The sequence below is a fragment of the Echiichthys vipera genome, assembly GCF_963691815.1.
Source record: "Echiichthys vipera genome assembly, chromosome: 16".
Taxonomy (NCBI): Eukaryota; Metazoa; Chordata; class Actinopteri; order Perciformes; family Trachinidae; genus Echiichthys; species Echiichthys vipera.
Window position 1 is genome coordinate 17,960,608 of NC_139841.1, and position 20,307 is coordinate 17,980,914.

At 40.1% G+C, this 20,307-nt stretch overlaps 1 protein-coding gene across 1 annotated transcript; it reads right to left on the reverse strand.

Moving 5' to 3' along the window:
* Positions 1–166: 166 nt before the first annotated feature.
* Positions 167–12,594, reverse strand: rab14l (RAB14, member RAS oncogene family, like). The gene is made up of 8 exons (XM_083930061.1): positions 12,476–12,594; positions 7,850–7,908; positions 6,477–6,530; positions 5,492–5,669; positions 4,554–4,620; positions 3,200–3,287; positions 2,723–2,753; positions 167–2,603 (listed from the first exon to the last, which is right to left on the reverse strand). Exons 2-8 carry the CDS (start codon positions 7,899–7,901, stop codon positions 2,426–2,428), a joined length of 648 nt encoding a protein of 215 aa, XP_083786187.1. The 5' UTR covers positions 7,902–7,908; positions 12,476–12,594; the 3' UTR covers positions 167–2,425.
* Between the last annotated feature and the right edge of the window lie 7,713 nt (positions 12,595–20,307).

The window sequence follows — 20,307 nt, forward strand, 5'->3', positions numbered from 1 at the left end:
TTGTTGCAATAAAATACAAAGCAGTTGTGCTACTTGAAATACATAACTGAGTCTAGTTCTTTTTCCTAAGTCGAAACAGCCACTAATTAATATTCAACCAGAGCAACCTTTCTGTTTATTTAAGCCTGTTTCTGGTGAAGAAATAACAGATCACAAGACATACAGCAACAGGTTATGTATAATTTATTTTTTCTGTCTAGAGTATTTTGTCATTAAAATCAAAATGTCAACATTTTTAAAATCATATACACTCAAGAATGCATTTAAATGTTAGCACAGCTCCTTAAAAATTTATACATATGTACTTTTTTTTGTACTTGTGGACAGACAAAAGCAGGAAGTGGTCACTCAGACTGCAAAGAGGTGGGACACAGGAAAAAGGAAGACCCAGCCCACCAACTTCCCACAATAACAAACCAATCCCCACTCCCCAAAAGTTAAGACAGCGACACAGGCACCTCCCAGGAGGAGGAGCGATGATGGTGGTGGAAAAAAGAAGAGAATATAAACATAAAAGTGCCCCATTCTCCACTCCATACAGAAATGGGTAAAATCAGAGTTTACAGACATAAATACTAGTTTGCACATATCCATCCACTTCCTCTCCCCTCAACCAATCAACAGGTTCAGTAGTGTGCAGACGGGGTGGTTGGGGGGTGGTTGTCTAGGTGTCCATTCTTTACATACATTTATTAATAGAAACTATGTTACAGAATTCCCCAAGCATGAATTACAGGCAACCCACTAGCACGTCAACTGTACAGATCTTGGCAGAGCCAGCAAATAAATTTCTAAATCCCAAGTAGCGAGGTTATCACCAATAGTTAAGAAGCAATATATACAGCTGTCCAATCAGGGAATCACTCTATGGTACAGAAAAATTGTACTTGAAAAAAGAAAAAAACAATTGGGTTTTGACAATTGTTTCAGGGGGACATGCTGCTTGGTGTTGTATTATGCGAGGCAGAGGAACAAAACAACTGCCCAAATGGACAACAGATCAGCTCTTCAGTGCAGCACTTGAGATAAAAGGAGTGTTGATAGTTTTAAGACCATTCTGCTGATAATTCTGAGTTAATTTCAGCATGTGAGCCACCACTTGCATTTTTACATTATTCTCCAGTAAAATGCACAAAGTTATCTAAAAGAGTTGATTTATTGACTCGGGGTGAGTCTTAACAGCGGTGTGAAGAGCAAGTGCAGCAACACAAAGATTTAAGAGTAATAATTAGAATAAGGCAACAAACAATGACAAAGAAAATGCTGGTAAAGACAGAATCTGTTGATATGACCTGGGGGGAGCGTTTTTAGGGGTCAGGCGAGTGAGGGGAGGGAGAGCTGGTGCTAAGAAACCGATGTGAATGAATAGTTCCATCAAAAAGCCTTTTTTTTTTTCTTTAAGTTAAATGAAACTCCCATCCAACTTAACATATACACTAACAAACACACACACACACACAACAGCTGGAAAACAACCAATGTTCCTTTCTATGAAGTCGCAGAGGAGAGACGGATGAATCACTAACAAGAAATCTGTGGCAATTCCTGGTTTCCTAAATTATTTTCCCTCTCTTTCCTGAGAACATCAGTGTTGCCACACCTGGCAAAGGTACTCTCTTTGTGCCGAGCAGCAGGAACAGAGTTAAAAGCCACAAGCAGGTTTGAATCCTGCTGAAAAAGCTCACTCGGCTACACATTCTTTGACACACACTGAAGCCTCTACTGGTTTGGCTGCATAATACACTACTTCATTGCCTTCCCACAAAAAAAAAAAATTGACGAGTGAGACATCACACCCGCATGTCTCGGTAAAATGCTGGATTGGTAAACCATGCAGGAGAGACGTCAGGAGTTTGAGCGTATAATTTAGATCTGATTCATACAGAACTGATCAGTGGTGGATGAAACCTAATGCAGTGTTTACATATCATATATAGCTATAAAACCAAACCTAAAAAGAAAAAAAACAGTCTCGGTTTATCATTATCATATGAACGTTACATCTATCTAAAGTGTCAGTAACCCGTGTAATGCTTGGTGGCGTCAACGATACTATGACGAGGGGAACTGGACTGAATGGTGCAAGAGGAGCGGAGGGGAGCGAAAGAGGAGAGTTATGGGACAACAACACACTGAAAGTTTAGAGAGGAGGAGTGAGACAGCAAACGAAGGGAGGCAGAGGGGAGGAGGGGAGAGATGTAGTCCACACAGCCCAGCTCAGTCTGGCCCAAGTCGATATCCATTCCCGTTCCTTCCCTCCGCAGCCTTGCTCTCGTGCAGCTTCTGGTGCAGTGAAGAAAGGAGGGTGGGTTGACGTACGGTGGAATGGATGGATGGGGGGTGGGGTGGTGGTTGAGGGAGGGCGGGCAGGACAGATGGAGAGAGAGGAAGGGGGGGTGGGGGGTGGAGGGGGTTTGCTTGGTCATTAGCATCCGCAGCCTTCCCTCTGAGGCTGTGGTTCGCTGGTTAGCCGGCCGCCCTGGGGGGCAGAGGGCTTGTGCTGGACCCCCGACTCAGCGGCGTTCAGGTCCAGGCTGCCATCTTGGATGTTCTGGTAGATCTTCTTTGCAGCTTCCAGGAAGGCGTCCTCTACGTTTTCACCTCTGAACACGGAGCATAAACACAAATGTGAGAAAAGAGGCAACTGGGAGTTTAAGAATCTAAGCAAATGGGTATTTCATGTTCTGCAGTCACTGAAATGGTTGAGGCTGTGCAGACTTACGTTTTTGCACTGGCTTCCAGAAACAACAGACCTTTAGAACATAGAACAGGCGCAATGACAGGATCAGTAAAACATTGTTACAAGCTTGCATACCTCAAATACCAAGTTCTCATTCAATTAATATCTCTGCTTTCCTCAAGTCCCTTTTTCCCAGTTTCTGTCTTGGCAATATAAACAGAAAGGGATATTAATCTTCACTTTTACCTCTTAAAATCAACCTTTCATAAACATTCTGAATCTCATTTTAATTCTAAATATTTAGACATTTCACTGGGATTCTTGTGATTGTTTAGCTGAAATTGCGGAGGGTCACAGTTTTGGAAGGTGCCTTTGCAGAATAAGTTTGCGTGTCTGATTAGTTAATACCTAAAAGAGTTGAAGAGAGACATCTGACAGCACGGTGAAATGTAAAGGGAAAACATTTCCTGCACCTTAAACCCTCTTTCCTGTCTTCCTAACATTCTGTGTGTCGCTCACCATTCTCCTCTGCAAACTGCTTCGCTTCCTCATACGTGACATCCCTCTGGGCCTCCAGGTCGGCTTTGTTTCCTATGAGAATGATCACCTGAGAATACAGAAGGCAGGAATGGGAAGAGTGAGATAATCCAATAGACAGTGTGGTCTCTCAGGGAGAAGTTTGCTTTCCAAGCCTCCAAGAGCTAAGAAAGCCAAAGGCAGTATTAATAGTATAGGCAGTAGTAATAGGAGGACTGTTTCGGCCGCTGCATCGAGGACCTTCAGCCTCTTTACATGGGGCGACTGCTCTAACCGCTCAGCCATTACGCACCTCAGGAGGAATGTTTCTAAAGCAGTTGTTACGCTGTGGAGTTGTCTGTTAAGAGATCGATTGAGAGATACACTGAGGAACTGACAACCCCACATGTGCAGACTAGACGGTGCCCCTAGCAACTGTGATGCAATTAGACTTGTAATGTACTGATGTCTATGTAATAGGGTTCCTTGTAGTGGTGATAGACTCTCCTAAGACTTGCTGCATGTTAAGTATAAACCAGGAAACAAGTTTTAAACAAATCAAGTGCTGCTGATTTAACACTGATTAACATACAATTTACATCAAATTCATTTTTAAAATGATTGGCTACTGTGAAAAACAGAGCTGAATTTTAGAAGCTACGTTGTCAGTCAAATCATCAAATAATGTGTTCGTTTACCCATCTTGAACAGCAGCCAAATAAACTTACTTGAGGAAGCAACACATGTTGACACTTGTAGTCTTGTTTTGTCTTGTGCTGCAACACTGCCACCACTTGGCCAACGCAAAATACTTCAGGGAAAAACAGCTTAGGGCTATTAGCCTTCTGTTGATTTGCTCCCCATTCAATTTATATAAAATAAAAATAATCTTGTGGTTATATTAATCCTTAAAATTAGCAAAATAAAACATTTGAACAGGAAGCCCATACATGTGTTGTTTATATAAAAGGAGAAAAAAAACCTAGAGTGGAAGGGGCCTATTATAGAAACACACTTCTCTGAGAGGAAACAGCTCAGCAAATAAGAGCAGTGTGATTTAGAGATAATCATATTTACCAAGAAATCTAATTTAAGAAATGGCCAAGACTCTGTGGCTTCAAACAGGCTCAGGCACTCAGGGGACAGGAAAAATGACAAAGGGGAAACAAAGGAAATGAAGCAGCTAAAGTGACAACAGGTACATTTAAAAGACATAAGAGGGATGACACGCGAGGAAAGCAAATTACACAGTCAAAGAAATCATGCAGAGAGCAGTGGGTTCAGTGACGTACAGTTTAAGACATGCACAGAATAATTACACCACGCAAAATGAAAAGATGTTCATTTGAATACTTACGGTATTTGGGTTGGTGAGATTTCTGGCATCAGTCAGCCAGCTGCTGAGATGGTTGTACGTGCTTCTCCTGCATGACATCAACAAAGGGACAGGGGTTACTATGACGACAGGCAAAGACTTAACGATGCCATCTCAGAGGAGGGATCAGGAAAGAATCTGCAGCTGCATCATCAGGGTGGTGCAACAATGAGAGCAGGGCGACAGAGAGGAATTACACAGAGGAAAGAATTTGGGGGTTATAGATGCATTTAGAATTAATATTTGTGAATTTCTCACAGGTGAAACATACAAACTCCTGTCCGACCCAGCAGCTGTCAGTCTGTAACTGACAATAATGTAAATATCTCCACTGTCAGGTCATTTGCTACTAATCTAAAATGTCCCGTATTCAATAAATGTACCATTTCCTCAACATTACAGTTTAATCCTATTGACAACCACCAAGTCAATGAGTCAAAGTAACTGAGATACCCATCCCAAAGTAGGAATGAGTTCTGCCAAACTAGCTTAAGTTGCCTTTAAGTCTGGTGTTTTTTCTGCAGGCTAGGGCAGACACAAAAATATGTGGGGAATCAAAGCACCGAAACACGATGTGTGAGATGTAAATAACTCATATTAGATTTTCCCGCTAAGTACTGTTTCTGGGTCCCTAGGGGCCCTCAATGGAGTTGGGTGTGGTGTGGATAGACATTCCACATGTTAATCTGCGTTTATTTGGCACACCCCTGATACCATCTAACGGTTTGGGCAAGCGGGTCAGACACCCGCTGTAAGACAAACTGTTCATGTTTGTTCAGGAGGGAGACTGTAGGGCTGAACTGTGCACTGATCTGATGCTTTTCCTTCCATTAACTTTCCTCTTAAGCTTTGATGTAAAGTTGAGACCATGCAGTGGCTGCATCTCCCACATACATTATTAGACAGCAAGCACCCCGTACCTGGTGATGTCGTAGACCATGAGAGCCCCTGCAGCTCCGCGGTAGTAGGAGCGGGTGACAGCCCTGAAGCGTTCTTGTCCCGCTGTGTCCCAAATCTGCAGCTTTATCTTCTGGCCGCTCACCTCAATTATCCTCGTACCAAACTCCACACCGATCGTATGGGGGCAATCTGCCATGACTGGGGAGAGGAAGTGGGGTTACTGTGAATTCAATTTGATTCTTTAGGGTCAATTAGTTTTTACTGATGCTTATTTTATACCCTCAATGTTCATGCATGTTTGTGTTGCTGTACGCATATTTGTGATCATTATACATTATGTTTCAATGCCTGTATTATATTTTATCTTAGTCTTTAATTTTTTTGAGAGAATTAGCTGTTTTGTGTACAGTTAGTGTGACGGAAAGTGTGTTTAAGTTTTTCTTCCTCCATCAGGATGATGAAAGTTACAATCATTTTTAGCTTACGATGATAATGTTGTATTTACATTTTGTGAACATGCGTAGTCACACACACCTCCATTGTTAGCTGGCAGCAGGTGCATCAGTGATTTATCAGTCTTTATCGTCATCATACTCCCAGATGTAAATTAAAGGTATTAACGCTCACAAAAGGGGCACATTTCTTTTAAGCTGACACTGAAAACCTTCTCTAAAGCACGTGTGTGTGTGTGTGTGTGTGTGTGTGTGCGCGTGTGTGCGTGTGTGCGTGTGCGTGTGCGCGGTGCTGGCAAGTGAATGAGGAACACAGCATCTGCCTGGTTAATAGTAGCGCTAAACACAACAGCGCTGAATGGGAATGGGAGGCTGCAGCTGACTCATACACAGAAGAAGAGTCTCTCACTGTTGAGCTCACACTCGCCTTCTATGCCACTGACTTCCGCCTGGCGTATGAAGAAATCTAAGCGATTGAGGCACTCCAGTTGAACCTGGCAACCTTACACTGAGCCACACATGAAAAAGGAGTCAAAATCAGGGCAGCACTTACATTTCTTTTCTGTGAACTGGTGAAGCAAACATGACTTCCCTACCCCCATGTCCCCTGTGGAGAGAGAGAGAAACTCAGGTCAACCAAGGAAATAAGAGAAGAAAAGCAATTCTCTATTCAAGCCTCTGGTGCTGCCCACATACATGATGTAGCAACCCCTTTGTTATTGGAGTGATAAGAAACAGAAAGACTTGGATATAATGTGTACTGTCCTACTGAATTTGACATTTATACATTTGGTTTATGGCCCGTTTAGCCAGTGTACTCATTTGCAGCTCAACAAAATAAGAAAACAGATGTTGCAAGCAAAAAAGAATGACATCACAAAAACTAGGGGTGAATACTATTGACAAAATCAATTTTTGACTGAATACCTTGACATTAAAAGCGTACCAATATTGTGGTAATAACGACTGATGCTTTTTGGGGAACACAAATGCTAAAAATTATTCAACAGTAATTTGGATACAAACACCAAGCAGCACCGAGGTTGAGGCATTCGCTGTTTATTATACTTGCCTTGAACATTCAAAAGAAGCTTAGAAAATAGCGTGCAACTGCAAAAACCGGGATCACAAGACCTTAAAACTTCCCCTTTCAAAACCAAACTGTGTAACGTACCTTCACTAGAACAGTGAAGGGAAATGTAATGAGCATAAAGCAAAGCAAAAAGTAAAGCAACAAGCCACCGGCCGCTCTTACGCACTCAATTCACACTCCCCTTTAAGATCCAAGCTGACGGTTAGCTTTGAGGCAGGGTGTTAAAGGTTTCACAGAAGAGGAGGATAAATAGCCCAGAGCAGTGGGTGTTTGTTTATGCATATGTCTGTGTATAAATGGATGTAAGAGTAAAAGGTAGCAATATGTTCACTTAGAGCCTTAATGTTACCAAACATGTCAGCATGGTGGAACATAATTCTAATAGGGAAAAGGCATTTACAAAACTATTACACATTTGCAGTGTGTGCTAAACTGGTCATTAATAAGCAGCACTGACGAGTACATTTACGGATTAGTGATTGATTTTTAATTCATGCAGCTAGAATGGTATAATAAGACATTACACGCCATTGAATACAGAATAGCTGAGTGGACTAATTCATTTGTCAATTTTACTGATAGGTCTGTCTGATGATCCAGTATTAGTGTCTCTGAGTGGATGGATGCAGAAAAATCTCTTTATTAAAGACTGAGCAAACTAAAAAAAAGGCTATAACAGACATACTGAGACATGCTGGATCTACTCAGTGTATGTCGTATTACAGTACACAAAAAAGAAGATTCAGGTGTGATTGTTCTTTGGTCCTTCTTTTGGAAATGGGATGTATCAACGCACTACGAACTGCTCAACAAAATGACTAGTGCTCACTTACCAATAATGATGTATTTGAAAATGTAGGAGTAGTTGTACGGTGCAGTGGCCATTTTGGCTCTGAAAGAGAGAAAAGGTGAATTTTAGGCACATACACTATCAATTTGATGTTTTCCTACCAAAACATTTTCAGGTCATTCAAGCAAGAGCACATTAGTTCATTTTTTTATCTTACAAACTGACTGCAGTCACTAAAACTCAACGCCGAGCACATTCATTCTGCATGCTGGGTTAGTGAATATCAGCATGATGACCTATTTCCACATGAATAAAATAATTAAAAACATTTTTATGAATAACAAAACAGACAGTTTCGCTACAGAGTTTATACACAAGTGCCTAATCAAAAAACATTATCATACAAAAACTTAAATTCCCTGATTATAAATATGATGTTCATCAATGTCAGCAAGAATGACCTTGATGAGAAGCTAATTTACTTCCAATTTAATTCAAATAAATGCAAAAGCTAAGAAAGTGCAAGTATGAAACCAAACATTTTTTCCTTTGGTTGGTAAACTAGGAGGCGCAATGACAGCATTTCCCACACACTTCATATTTCTGCTTACATAAATAAATGCAGAACAAAACAGCAATGTAATGCTTTTATTACCACCACAAAACACAACTTCGCAGGCTCTTTGCAGAGTCAAAATTTATGATGAGATTCAAGAGTAGCTAACTGATATACTAAGACAATACTTTGGAGTGTACATTTGAATAAAGTTTAATTTTTTACGAGTATTACTTCAGAGCTCAAAGCTCAGACGACCTTTCACATGCTACACAAATGTTCACTTGGCTTGAGGTAAACTTAAGTGTGTTGTTGCCTGCTGTGGGTGTTTCACAGGGCCTAGCTGATTAGAGTATTCCCAATTCCAACAAAAATGGAGCTCTGCCTGATTACAAAGACTGGAATCTCAGCAGCCACTGAGGTAAAAGGAGAAGGAAACACAAACAATATTATTATCATCTTGCACATAATGTCTGTCTTACTACATCTTGATTACATTTTTTTATTTTCTTTAACAACCTACAGACAAATACGTTTCAGTCTCAATGAAAACATTAGAAATGATGATGATGTGCATTTATTAAAAATATACTCTATCCATACTTCAGAGGCTTAATAATTACAAATTACATGAAAAGGTAGACATGTAGGCATGTAGACATGTGAGGTGATGGACCATTTTTAGCACGTAGGGTAATCCGTAATTTGGATGGCACTGTAGACAGTCAGTCTACAAGTAAACAGTGTAGCACTTACAGTATATGCACATAAGGACACATCCAGCATCATATGTTCAGAGCTGGGCTAAAAATAGCCCTGACACCTATCTGCTACCCAGTGATGCTTCATTGTTCACACTCCATTCACAGCACACAGACTAAGCCTTCATTTTTACGACACAGTATGACCACTACTATGTCAAAAAAGCATTCACATAACTACACTGGTTGAACAGCCGAGGGGCGATGCACAGATTTGTTCATAAGTTAATGATCGAGTCATGAATGACATTGATGAAGCCGTCTTAGAAAGCAGACAGTTTCTTTCCTGAACAATTTCGCCATAAAATTCAATCAACAATGCCATCTCCTGACATCAAGGTCATGTTGTATTTGTGCTGAATAAAAGCTGCTTTGTAATTCTGTATCAAGGTGCTGCTGTACAGTGTAACTGCTGTAGAGAAGTAAATAATTCAGGCTTAATAACAGGAGCATAATCATTCAGCTGCCGGATGGTTTCTTTGCCCCTGGCAAAGATAGTCTGACTCAAACCAGTGCTTTCTTCTGATCTGCAGCTCAGTGCAAACTGTATTAGATCAGTTCCTGGAAACTGAAATCACTGTGCTACATCAGAGTCCAGTGCTGGTAGTATGCTCATACGTCTGCAGTTCAGTCACCATGTTTGACTGGCCAGATTAATGCTGACACAACCAAAATGTGGATGTGTTTGATATGAGAATCAAAGAGAGACGCAATGAAAATGGAGCAGACTAGTAAAGAGAAAAGGACTTTACAGGGATGAAAAAAAAGACACAGCTAGCCTAAAATGTCTTTACTTTCAGTAAGTCAGTGAGTGAGTCAGTAAATTTAGAGGATCAGAGACAAGAAATGAAGAGGGCAGCAGGGGCGCTTAGCTGAGGTCAATTCAGGTCAAGGTGTCACTGACACCTTTGCTTTAAAAAAATGGTGATGGCACATACTGTCACCAGCTATAACAGTTTTAAGGAAAGCCCTGATAAATCTGAGGCCTGATAGAAAAATATTTTAAAAAGCAAAACATGCTAACATAATTAGTAGAGTATACTTTTATGTTCAGAGATAAATATGAAAATAAATTTAGGCAATGCAATTTTATAACTAAGACAACTCGTATCGTAAGTATTTTTTGGTATCTATAAATTTCCTGAAGAAAAATATGACTTCAACAGAAGCAGCTGCTGAATGTTAAAATTTGAAACTATGTAAACAACTTGCAGGGATACCAGAGCAGGCTGTGACTGTTCTTGTTGGTGACCCCAGAAAAGACTTGGCTCATCCTCACAGTCCTCCACAAACTCGACCTGGCATTTAGTAAATACTCAAGCTAACACCAACTTAAGCAACAAGCAGTCTGCATTAACTGCCCATGTGATCTTCATACACATCAGGATAAATATATACCCTTATATATACCCTATTACTTATTTATTAAAAAACATGGCTAAATTTGATACAACATTAATTACCACAGTACACTTGCTATCACAATCATGTTCACACTACAATTCTATGTCTGCCGATTTCAATGATGACAATAGTATAACTTTATTTACTCCTATTACTAATTGCATTCATGTAAATCAGCTGATGTGTTAAGCTGGGTACCTTTGTTTTAAACATGACATTCTTAGAGTATGATTGAAGTGAACGTAGTTGATGTGTTGTAATACTTGAATTTTTTTCAGGCTGATTCCTATCACATGACCCTCATGTGACATCTTTGTACCCTGTGTGATGGTTTTCAGTGTTCTTTTAAGTATGCTTTTAAAGAAGGTATCCCGGAACAAAGAGTAAAACAAAGTGTCATTCAGTTATGATACCCAACCTCCCTTTTCAGCTTTTTGTGCTAATTACAGAGACGTGAACCCCATGAGTATCCATCAAAGAGAAGGCCAGTAAAGACCATGTGACCAGACTGCAGCCTCAGCACTTCATTACTCACAAACACAGATTCTTTCTCCAGAGAGACACTGTCCCTGCCTTTCCTCCTCTCAACAGCCACTTCCTATAGAGGGGAGGATGCACGACTCAAATCTGGGCTACCAGGAAATCATGACACATATGTAGCTACAGTGCCCACTATTCAAATCACGTGACTCCTTTAAAGCCCTAAAAACAACGGCAATGAGACCATCACTATCACCGTTCACAGGGGAGACAGAGCACACGTTAACAATGCACAAGTGGTGTTTTACATCATTTATATGAAAGAAGAATCACTAAAAAAAACCATCAACAAGTAACGTTGTTATTCAAGTTTCAGATCAAACCTGTGTACTGGCACAATGTACAGATATGATGCAGCACTTTGTTAGATTAAGGCCAGACCTATCCACATTTGCAACACGTTAAGACATACAAGGGTCCACTTTGTCGCGAAATTAATTTTTTTTTAAATGATACACATCTGTTGTTTGGGAAAGTACCGGCAAGCCCAAGGAGGAGGTTAAGACACACTGTTTGCTAAGGAATCACCGGACCTTAACAACCGATCACGACATCGCTACTATACTAAAAACCAAAATTAAAAAAAGGGGACGGTCTGTACACACACACATCCAAAACAAACCCGACCGGAGTGTCCAATGTTAACCCTTTAATTTGACACTAATATTAACGTCAAGCCTGCTCCCCGACGACGGTAGCTAACTTAGCTTAGGCTAACAACCGGCAAAGTGACAGCATCGGTTTGGTTAATACCCTGCTGTTAAGTTAGTTGGCACAAAAAAATAGCTAGCAATGTTACTAAGTGAAGGAGAAAAAATAATGGTATTTACGTGGTTTGTAACCAACAAAATGATCGCGTCTGTTAACAATCACGGCCCTAAATTTGCTGTTTTGACAGCTAAGTTAACGTTAAAGCTAGTTACCTGCTAACTGACATCATAATGGGTTGACAACAAATAGCATAAATCGCAAGACGTAAGGCGGTTGCCTCTATCAGTACACATGCAATCGAGTCATATGACTATTGTAACGTTAACTAGGTTAGAAAGGTTACTTATAATAATATTATATCTTTAACATGCTAGTTTAGTTAGCTGAAAGGGTTGGATTATGGTAAATACGTTGTTTACCTAGCTTGGCAGCCCATATTAAGTGAACCCTTCTCGCGTACAATAATATTTTCTAGCAGTTTCACATATAATATATCACATTCTTGGAAGATAAAGACAAAAAAACAACCCAGCATTAGCCATCTGTTAGCTGTTAGCTTCGTTAGCTTGCCAATTAACGTTAGCAAACAGCCTGGCTTAACTGTTTAACAATTTAAATACCAGCGTATCTACGTTTATCAGACGTTGTGTAACGTATGTATGCGCGTGTTCGAGCATTTTCTCTCTTCTGTCCTTACCAGAAATGAAGTATTTTGGGGGGCTTTGTGTTCTTGAGCAGTTCAGAAGAGGAATGCAGGTTTATCCTGGCTCAAGTATGATCTGTCTATCCAAGATGGCTGCTCACGGCACAGGGTTTCCTCCGCTCTATACAATGGGCTTCTGGGACAAAGAGCATCATATGCGGCGATTTGCGGTGTGTGCACCAATGGTGTGCACTGCTAAGTGGGGAAGCAACCTTACCTGCACAGGTGTATTCATGCACGCCATACAGGTATACCACTTAGTACTGATTTTACTGTTACCCTTTGACCTCTGAACCATTGTACTATTATCATGTTTACAATTCCAGTACCCTGTGTTTTGTATATATATATATATATGTCTATAGTTGAATGCTTTTGTTTAGCTTCCTTTTTGTTATCCTTGTATGTCTTTTTCTGTGTATGTGAATTGAGAGGGATGAAAAGCCGGAGTCAAATTCCTTGTAATCGCAGGTCTTTCCTTCTTGCAGCTGTCAAACTGTACAACCAGCACTGCTCCCAGTAGTCCACACACACACCAAGACTGACAATAACTGCACTATAATGTTCACCAACTGGGTTCACTTCATATTGTGAAATACTTAGCTCAGGTGAATTTCAAACTCAATGTGCAATACTAATATTTTCCCTTGTGCCTTGGTGTAAATTAAAAATATAAATAATATTGTATATATTTTTCCTGTTATTCTTATATTTTATATTTCCCTGCTAGAGCTGCTGCCCCCGCAACCCGACCTTGGATAAGCGGTTGAAGATGAGATGATGTGTTTATATTGTTCATATTGTTCTACAATTTATTGTTTCTTATTGATGCTTCTTCTATGTTTGCTATCCACTTTGCTGCTGTAATAAGGACATTGTGGGACTAATAAAGGATTATCTTATCTTGTATGTGTGTCGGATTTAGATTATGTGCCATATCAGATTACCAAATCATCACTTAGGTGAAACCACAAGATTGGATGTTCAGAGATTTGATTACACCTGAAAGACCTGGGGTCAGTAGGCTACACTTGCTTTTTAAAGAAGGTTTAGCCTAGTAGATCAACCTGTGCCATTGTAGCATATGCCTAAAAAATGATTTATTGTTTATTTGTAACATTTGTAAGCCAGGCCTGACTTCTTCAAGAATATACTGTAATTTAGCTGTTTCTTAAAACATTTTTTTCATAGATTCGTGAGATATAAAGCATGGTAAACTTTTCTAGTGACATATGACTCTATATACTGTATTATTTGTGTTGTTGTTCTTTTCTATTGGTTTAGTTCCCATGTGTTTGTGCAGCTTTTGAAGTCAGGTTCAGTCAGTTCAGCCAATTGCACATACAGAATGTCACATGCAAACAATCAGCACGAGGAAAGTGTTTGTTGTTTTGTTTGTTGTTTTGTAAATGACAACATAAACATATAGGTGATAGCGCTAAACTACAAAAAACTCAATGAAATATCTATATGAAAATTATAATGTAAACGTAAACCATGCTATATCAGCATATTTTGGTTATTGTATATCTCTTTAATTTATATAGAACATATTCTGGCAGTTTTATAAATGTTCATATGCACATAAAAGCCCTTTCCAATCAGCTGGCCTGTACTGTTCAGCATGGTTTAATTAATCCTCCTGAAATCATGGGAATCCCGTGTAATTTTAATTTGCTCTGATTATTTGTAGCATGTGACATTCACGGTGCATCTCGGCAATAAAAAATGCAGAGCTCAAATCTTATTTCTTTTGAAAAATATGAAACATTTTAATACAGTAATCAACAACATTACATGCTTTCACTGTACAACATTTCTTACAACCATAGAACCTCATGCAATGTGCTTCCCCAAGCTTAGCACGGAGAACTGGACAGCAAACTAAAAAAATATCTTTAATTTTGCAAAGTAAATAGTCTGTGACTTCAAAAGAACAAACTGCACACAAAGATTTGACAGAGAAAAGTCATTTTTGACAGAGACAATTGATTTATGTCTTAGAGTACAAGTGGATGTGTAATCCTTTATAAAAAAAAAAAATTGAAGTCAGTGTGTATCTGCATACAAGATGTCTTTACTGAAAGCTTTTTATGAACTGAGATTATGACTCTAATAAATATTTTACTTTTATGGCAAAAAATGTCCCATAACATAATATCCCATATGCTGTGATTCAAGCTACATTTGAGTGATTGGATGTGCTAAATCAATTCACTGATGACTGCAAAAAGCTTTATCCTTATTTTAATCAAACATATTCACATGGCTATTTTGCCATCACTCTGACTGTAAGTCCAAACTAAAAATGTGACAAAAGCTATTTCGAGGTGCTCGCCAGTAACCCCACACTGAGTAAAACTCCCATTCAGCCCTAAACATGAGCAGCTAAGAGAAGAGATTAGAGCTGATGTTTCTCCCATAGTCCACTGGTGTTGTGTTTGGAGTGTTTCTCTCCAGATTGACTCCATATCACAACCACATCCTCAGCAGCAAGAGGCTGAACAGCGCACAGATGTAGTGGAGTGTACTTGGATGCCAGGAGGGGGCGTTGTTACATAGGTCTGAGCCACAGCAGTGGATGCGCACCCCAGGCAGCTCCTGTTGCTGGCAGTGTCTGGATGTGGCACAACCGCTGGTCAGGACGATACCCAGGGCCGCTGGAAGGACAGAAGGGGGAGACAGTCAGTCAGTCAGAGAAGAGTGACAAGCTGGTGTTTGGCTCAGCAAGAAAAAAGCACAAGTAAGCACCAAATACTGCAAGTGTGTAATGATGAGGAAGACATTAAGAGATCCTAAACGCACACTCCGCAGGACATGTCTTCACAGCTGAGAAACCAAGCCTCAGTACATTTTGTACTCCTAAATGCAGTTACTTGGAGAGGCATTTCCACAAACATCTTTATCTTAATGCGGGGAAATATATACAAAGAATGAGATTTTGGCATTCCTGTGAGGCATGTCAAACCTAAAACCTAAATCCACACTTATGTGAGAGCTGCAGTTTCTATGGAGATTTCCGGTTGTCATACAGTCTTGAGAAAAGAATGGGACTGTTAACTGGCCTCTGATAATTAGCTACTGTAATACACTTTTTCTTGCGTCATAGGTTCTTTGATGAAACTGAAATGCATCATTTGAATCATCCACCCTGTTATTCAGTAAATACTGTTTTTTGTTATCCCCTAAAGCTGAAAACCATGAATAATCAGATCTTCTAGGTGAAGTCAGCAGGGCCAACCTGAAAGGTTCAGCCTGACTTCTTCATTTAAAGGTCCCATTTTGTAAAATGTGAGATTTCTATGTCTTTTTAGATTATAAAGCAGGTCCAGGTGCTATAGGCAATACTGTGAAAGTATCAAAATTCTCAACCCACAGAGAAATGCACACAGCCCGTATTCAGAAACTGTGGCCTTAAACAAGTCGTCAGGACTTCTGTACGGTTGTGATGTCACAACTATCTACTAGGTAGAAAGCACTGCTACAGTGTCATTACAGTTATTCCCCGGCTGCAATGGCGGTGCAGAAAGGCCATGAGCGGGAATGCGGAACACCTGGAAACTCTGACCAATCAGAGCATACTGGCCTTTTTTGTCAAGGGGGGCTTAAAGAAACAGCCGCTAAAATGAGGCAGAGGGTGAATACAGGTATATTCAGACAGACAGTATGAGAAACATTAAAGCATGTAGACATGTTCTAGTAGAAACCTATAAAACAAGAGAACTTGAAAATGAGCATAATATGTCTCCTTTAAATCATAATGACTCTGACTCTGTCTCTGTCCAAATATTCACTTTAGTTATAGGTTGGAGGCAGCTGAGACAAGAGAGGACATTTTTCATCAGAAAATGGCACTTGACTGGTTATGGATTGAGGACAGATGCCTTGCATCTGAGGACAAAGGGGACTCAAACTCTAGACTCTTTTGGAACTTCACCAGCATCTGTTAGATTTGGGTTTGGCGGGGTCACGTGAAGATTAACAGGCTGACTGGCTACAGATTACTGCCAAGACACTGCTTTGAGATTTTGACCGACAAGTGCTTGTCATACTGTTTCTGATGGGCTGTCGTCAGTCTTTTCTGACCTTGCTGTTTATCTGCGCAAATGGAAAAGGTGCCTCATCAGCCCTTTCAACATGAGTGGAGCCTTTAGACATCAAGCAAAAGAACAGCTGGATTGTCCACGCTTCCATGGATATCAGCAGAACTACTCATCTGACCATCGCTCTCCTGTCTTGGGTGACCACACATCCTCCATTTGACTTAACATCAAACAAGGAGTGACTTATAATTTACTCATCAAAGCACACCAAAGTGGGGTTATGTAACTATCCTCAGTGCAGAGAGCAATACAATATTCACATTAGTAGACAAAGAACATTGACATGAAAGTATAATTAAAAATGATTATGCCAATGTCCAGTGGCACGCCAGAGTGAATTCATCATGATTTAATAATCTTCCACTCCACCATAAATATTCTTCTGATAAGTAACCTTACACAGGCGCATACGCTCACTGAGTTATATCATGAAGAGAAGAGAAAATTGTGATTCCACTTTATTCATCATCAAATATTTGTAATGGATGTTTACTCACTGCTCTCTGTCTTGATGCAGAAACGGTGTTTAAAGCCTTTGTGTGAATGGGTGCAGGTGATGACCTCTGGGTTGGAGCAGCCCACGTCCACATACCTCTGGCCCTGGATGATATTGCAGCCATAGCACTGCAGCCCCTGGACTGCAGGGGACACACACAACGGTACAAAACAACTTGTTAGAGCTCGATTTAAGATGGTATTCTAGCTTTTTCCACCTGTGCCATTGTCCATACCTTGTACATACGGACCTATGGTGACTCCAGGGAGTTGTTCACACCATCATTATGGTCATAAATATAAAGATAAAAAAATCAAGAAGATTCGCCTATGACGTTTCTGTTATAGATTTACTTTAGATCCAGTTAAAAGCCTTTAATTGGGTGACAGGACATTTGGAGATATGTAGTGCAAAAAAAACAACATAATGACTTTAAAAGAAAAACTGCAACAAAGGTGGGTCACGTTAGGTTGTGTGCCAGTTAGCATACCTTCACTAAATGTCTATCAGCATGTCTATGTTTACAACTTTATCTCATGCAACATGGAATTATACTGCTGTGTTGTAATCAAGTGATAGTCTCACATTGTCAGACCTATCTCCACAGCACTGTGTCAGTGCTGGAAAAAAGTCTGGCTGCACGAGTTAGGGGGAAACATTCTGGCTTTGCTCGTATTTGTATGTCTTTAAACCGATGCCGAGACGGTGCCTTTGCAAAACAGAAAGCAGAGAAAGTGTGAAGGGAGGAGAATGCTGGCTAAAATAGGTCACCAATAGCAGACTTTATCCCAACGGTTTACATCCGGTGAGTCAGACTAACCAAGAGGCAACCCCGGGGCTGAAAAATGAAGCCAACACAGAAGAACCAAAAACTGCAATTTATCGACTAGCCACTCGAGGTTGACTCAAAGTGTGAGTCAATCCCCATAGAGCCCCATGTTAAAATGCCAAACTCAGAAACAACATGTTTACAGTCTGGTGCAAAACAAGGTTTTGGCCTCTATAGCTAAGTTTCTTGTTCATGACAGCTGAATGTGGGGTTACATTTTTGTATAACTCAAATCCATTTAAATTATATCAAGGCTTATAGTAATGTAAAATGAAGGGCTTGCTGCTTTGTGAGTGACAAGTGGGTGCATTCACAGGCGGCGAGCATATAATGTAGGCTTCATTCAGCCCACCTCAGCTCCATCCACGCTCTTCTTTGGATTTGCCCATTTTTGGATTAACCTGGAGGTGGAGTCAGGTAGTGACAAGATGGTGACAGACAGAACCACTTGGAATCACCCACGTTTAGTTTCATTTTGGATCTTCAGAAACCTATGGATGACTATGTCCACATTTTATACCGTCTATTGTCATACATTTTCAATCCCTTTAATTTGTTCCTGACGGCACATCTAATTTTATTTTTTTTGTTTTTCCTGGTGCATAAAAATATTTGGCATCACATTAAATAAAACGGACTTGTTGAAAGACATCCAACCTAATCAGACCCACCTATGTTGGTAGTATATTGCTAAAGTTCTCAACTTGACTTTGATGCAGCCATGACTCCAAATCTACAGCAGAGGCATCTGCATTGATTCTGATTCCAATTTAAATGATCTTTATAACAACTGAGAACTTAAATTGCAGCATCTTAATATTTTTTCCTGGAGCTATGCCGCACATTAACAGTGCAAAAGCTAATACTAAAGCAATCCTTCAGTTCAGCTCAAAGCAGTATTTTATATAGTATTTAAAAAAGAAGTACATCTCAAAGGCATCAAGATTCCCACTAAACATTTCACAGTTCAAACAAGGAAGATTGCTTGATCGTTTGATATTTATCCTCATCTTGATGCTATTAAACCTCTTCTCTTCTCTTCTCTTCTCTTCTCTTCTCTTCTCTTCTCTTCTCTTCTCTTCTCTTCTCTTCTCTTCTCTTCTCTTCTCTTCTCTTCTCTCCTCTTCTCTTCTCTTCTCTTCTCCGGTTTGTGCTTAAGGGTGACTCACCCTCCAGTAGTACACCCTATATCCCAAACTGTCTGCCTGTCAGCTCCAGCTTATGATCTCAAAGCCACGCCTCTACCACTCATCACCCTTTCAATATTGTGGTTGAAGCTACAGCACAGAGAGGGACATATCAACACGCAGTTAGATGATTCTGTTTACTTTTCCTTCTCAACTGATGCCTCAAACTCATCAGTTATAGTCACATGACAATTTGCTAAAATGGATTTTGTTCCTTTTTACTGCTGAAAGAGCAGCTGGCACACATTGGATCATCATACAATGGGTATTTTAAAGCACATCTTTTCAGAAATAAAAAATTCAAAAGAACTCTTTCACCTTTAGTTCGGTCTTCTCCGGTGCCACTGTATCACTCTCTCAGGAAAGTAAGCTAAGCCTAAACAGAACAAATCCACCAGAGCTTAAAGGGATTGTCTGTGAATTCAAACCCCTAACACACCTGTGCCTGCCCTGCAAAATCCCACACACAAGATGGAAGATCAGCTTTGGCTGAAACCAATCCTCCTTCTTTATCTGTGCAGCCCTGTGGACTCGAGGGCAGAGAGCGGCTGCGAGCCTCTCACCGCCTCTGTTAAATAGCCCACCAAAACCTCTGATAGAGCTTTCAGGAGCAAACTAATCCCAGGCAAATGCTCTTACAAAAATCACTTTAGAAATCTGCTGGAATCAATGTAAAGCCTCACAGGGACAGAGAGCACATGCAAGCCTTTAGGGGATGTGTCATACTCCCCTGCTGGTGATACACCATGCAGTCAAAACTCTTATAAATATTGGAGTATGTGATTAGAGTTGGGTAATGGTTTTGGAAATACCAAGCAGTGGATGGCGATTTACATCTGGCAAACAACCTGATTCATCAATTCACTGTGATGTTATGCTGTTACACACTGCGCTCTTGAAACACTGCCTAGTATGAGCATTTGTCAGCATAATGAGGACATATTGGAAAGACATTCAGCTTTCATGGCACAATTTATTATAACCCGATCCTCTACCAGTGTGCATTGCAAATGTTGATTAACTCTGTATATATCAGAATCTATTGTGACCTAAAACTTATCTTATCAATTATTGGCATTGAGCACATTTAATATGCAAATGTGCTAGTATAGCTCATCTGCATTTCAACACTAACTATTATTATGCATTTTTTATGACAAACATTTTAAGAGGAAGACGGCTGGAAAGAAAAAGTAAGCAACATAAGCAGA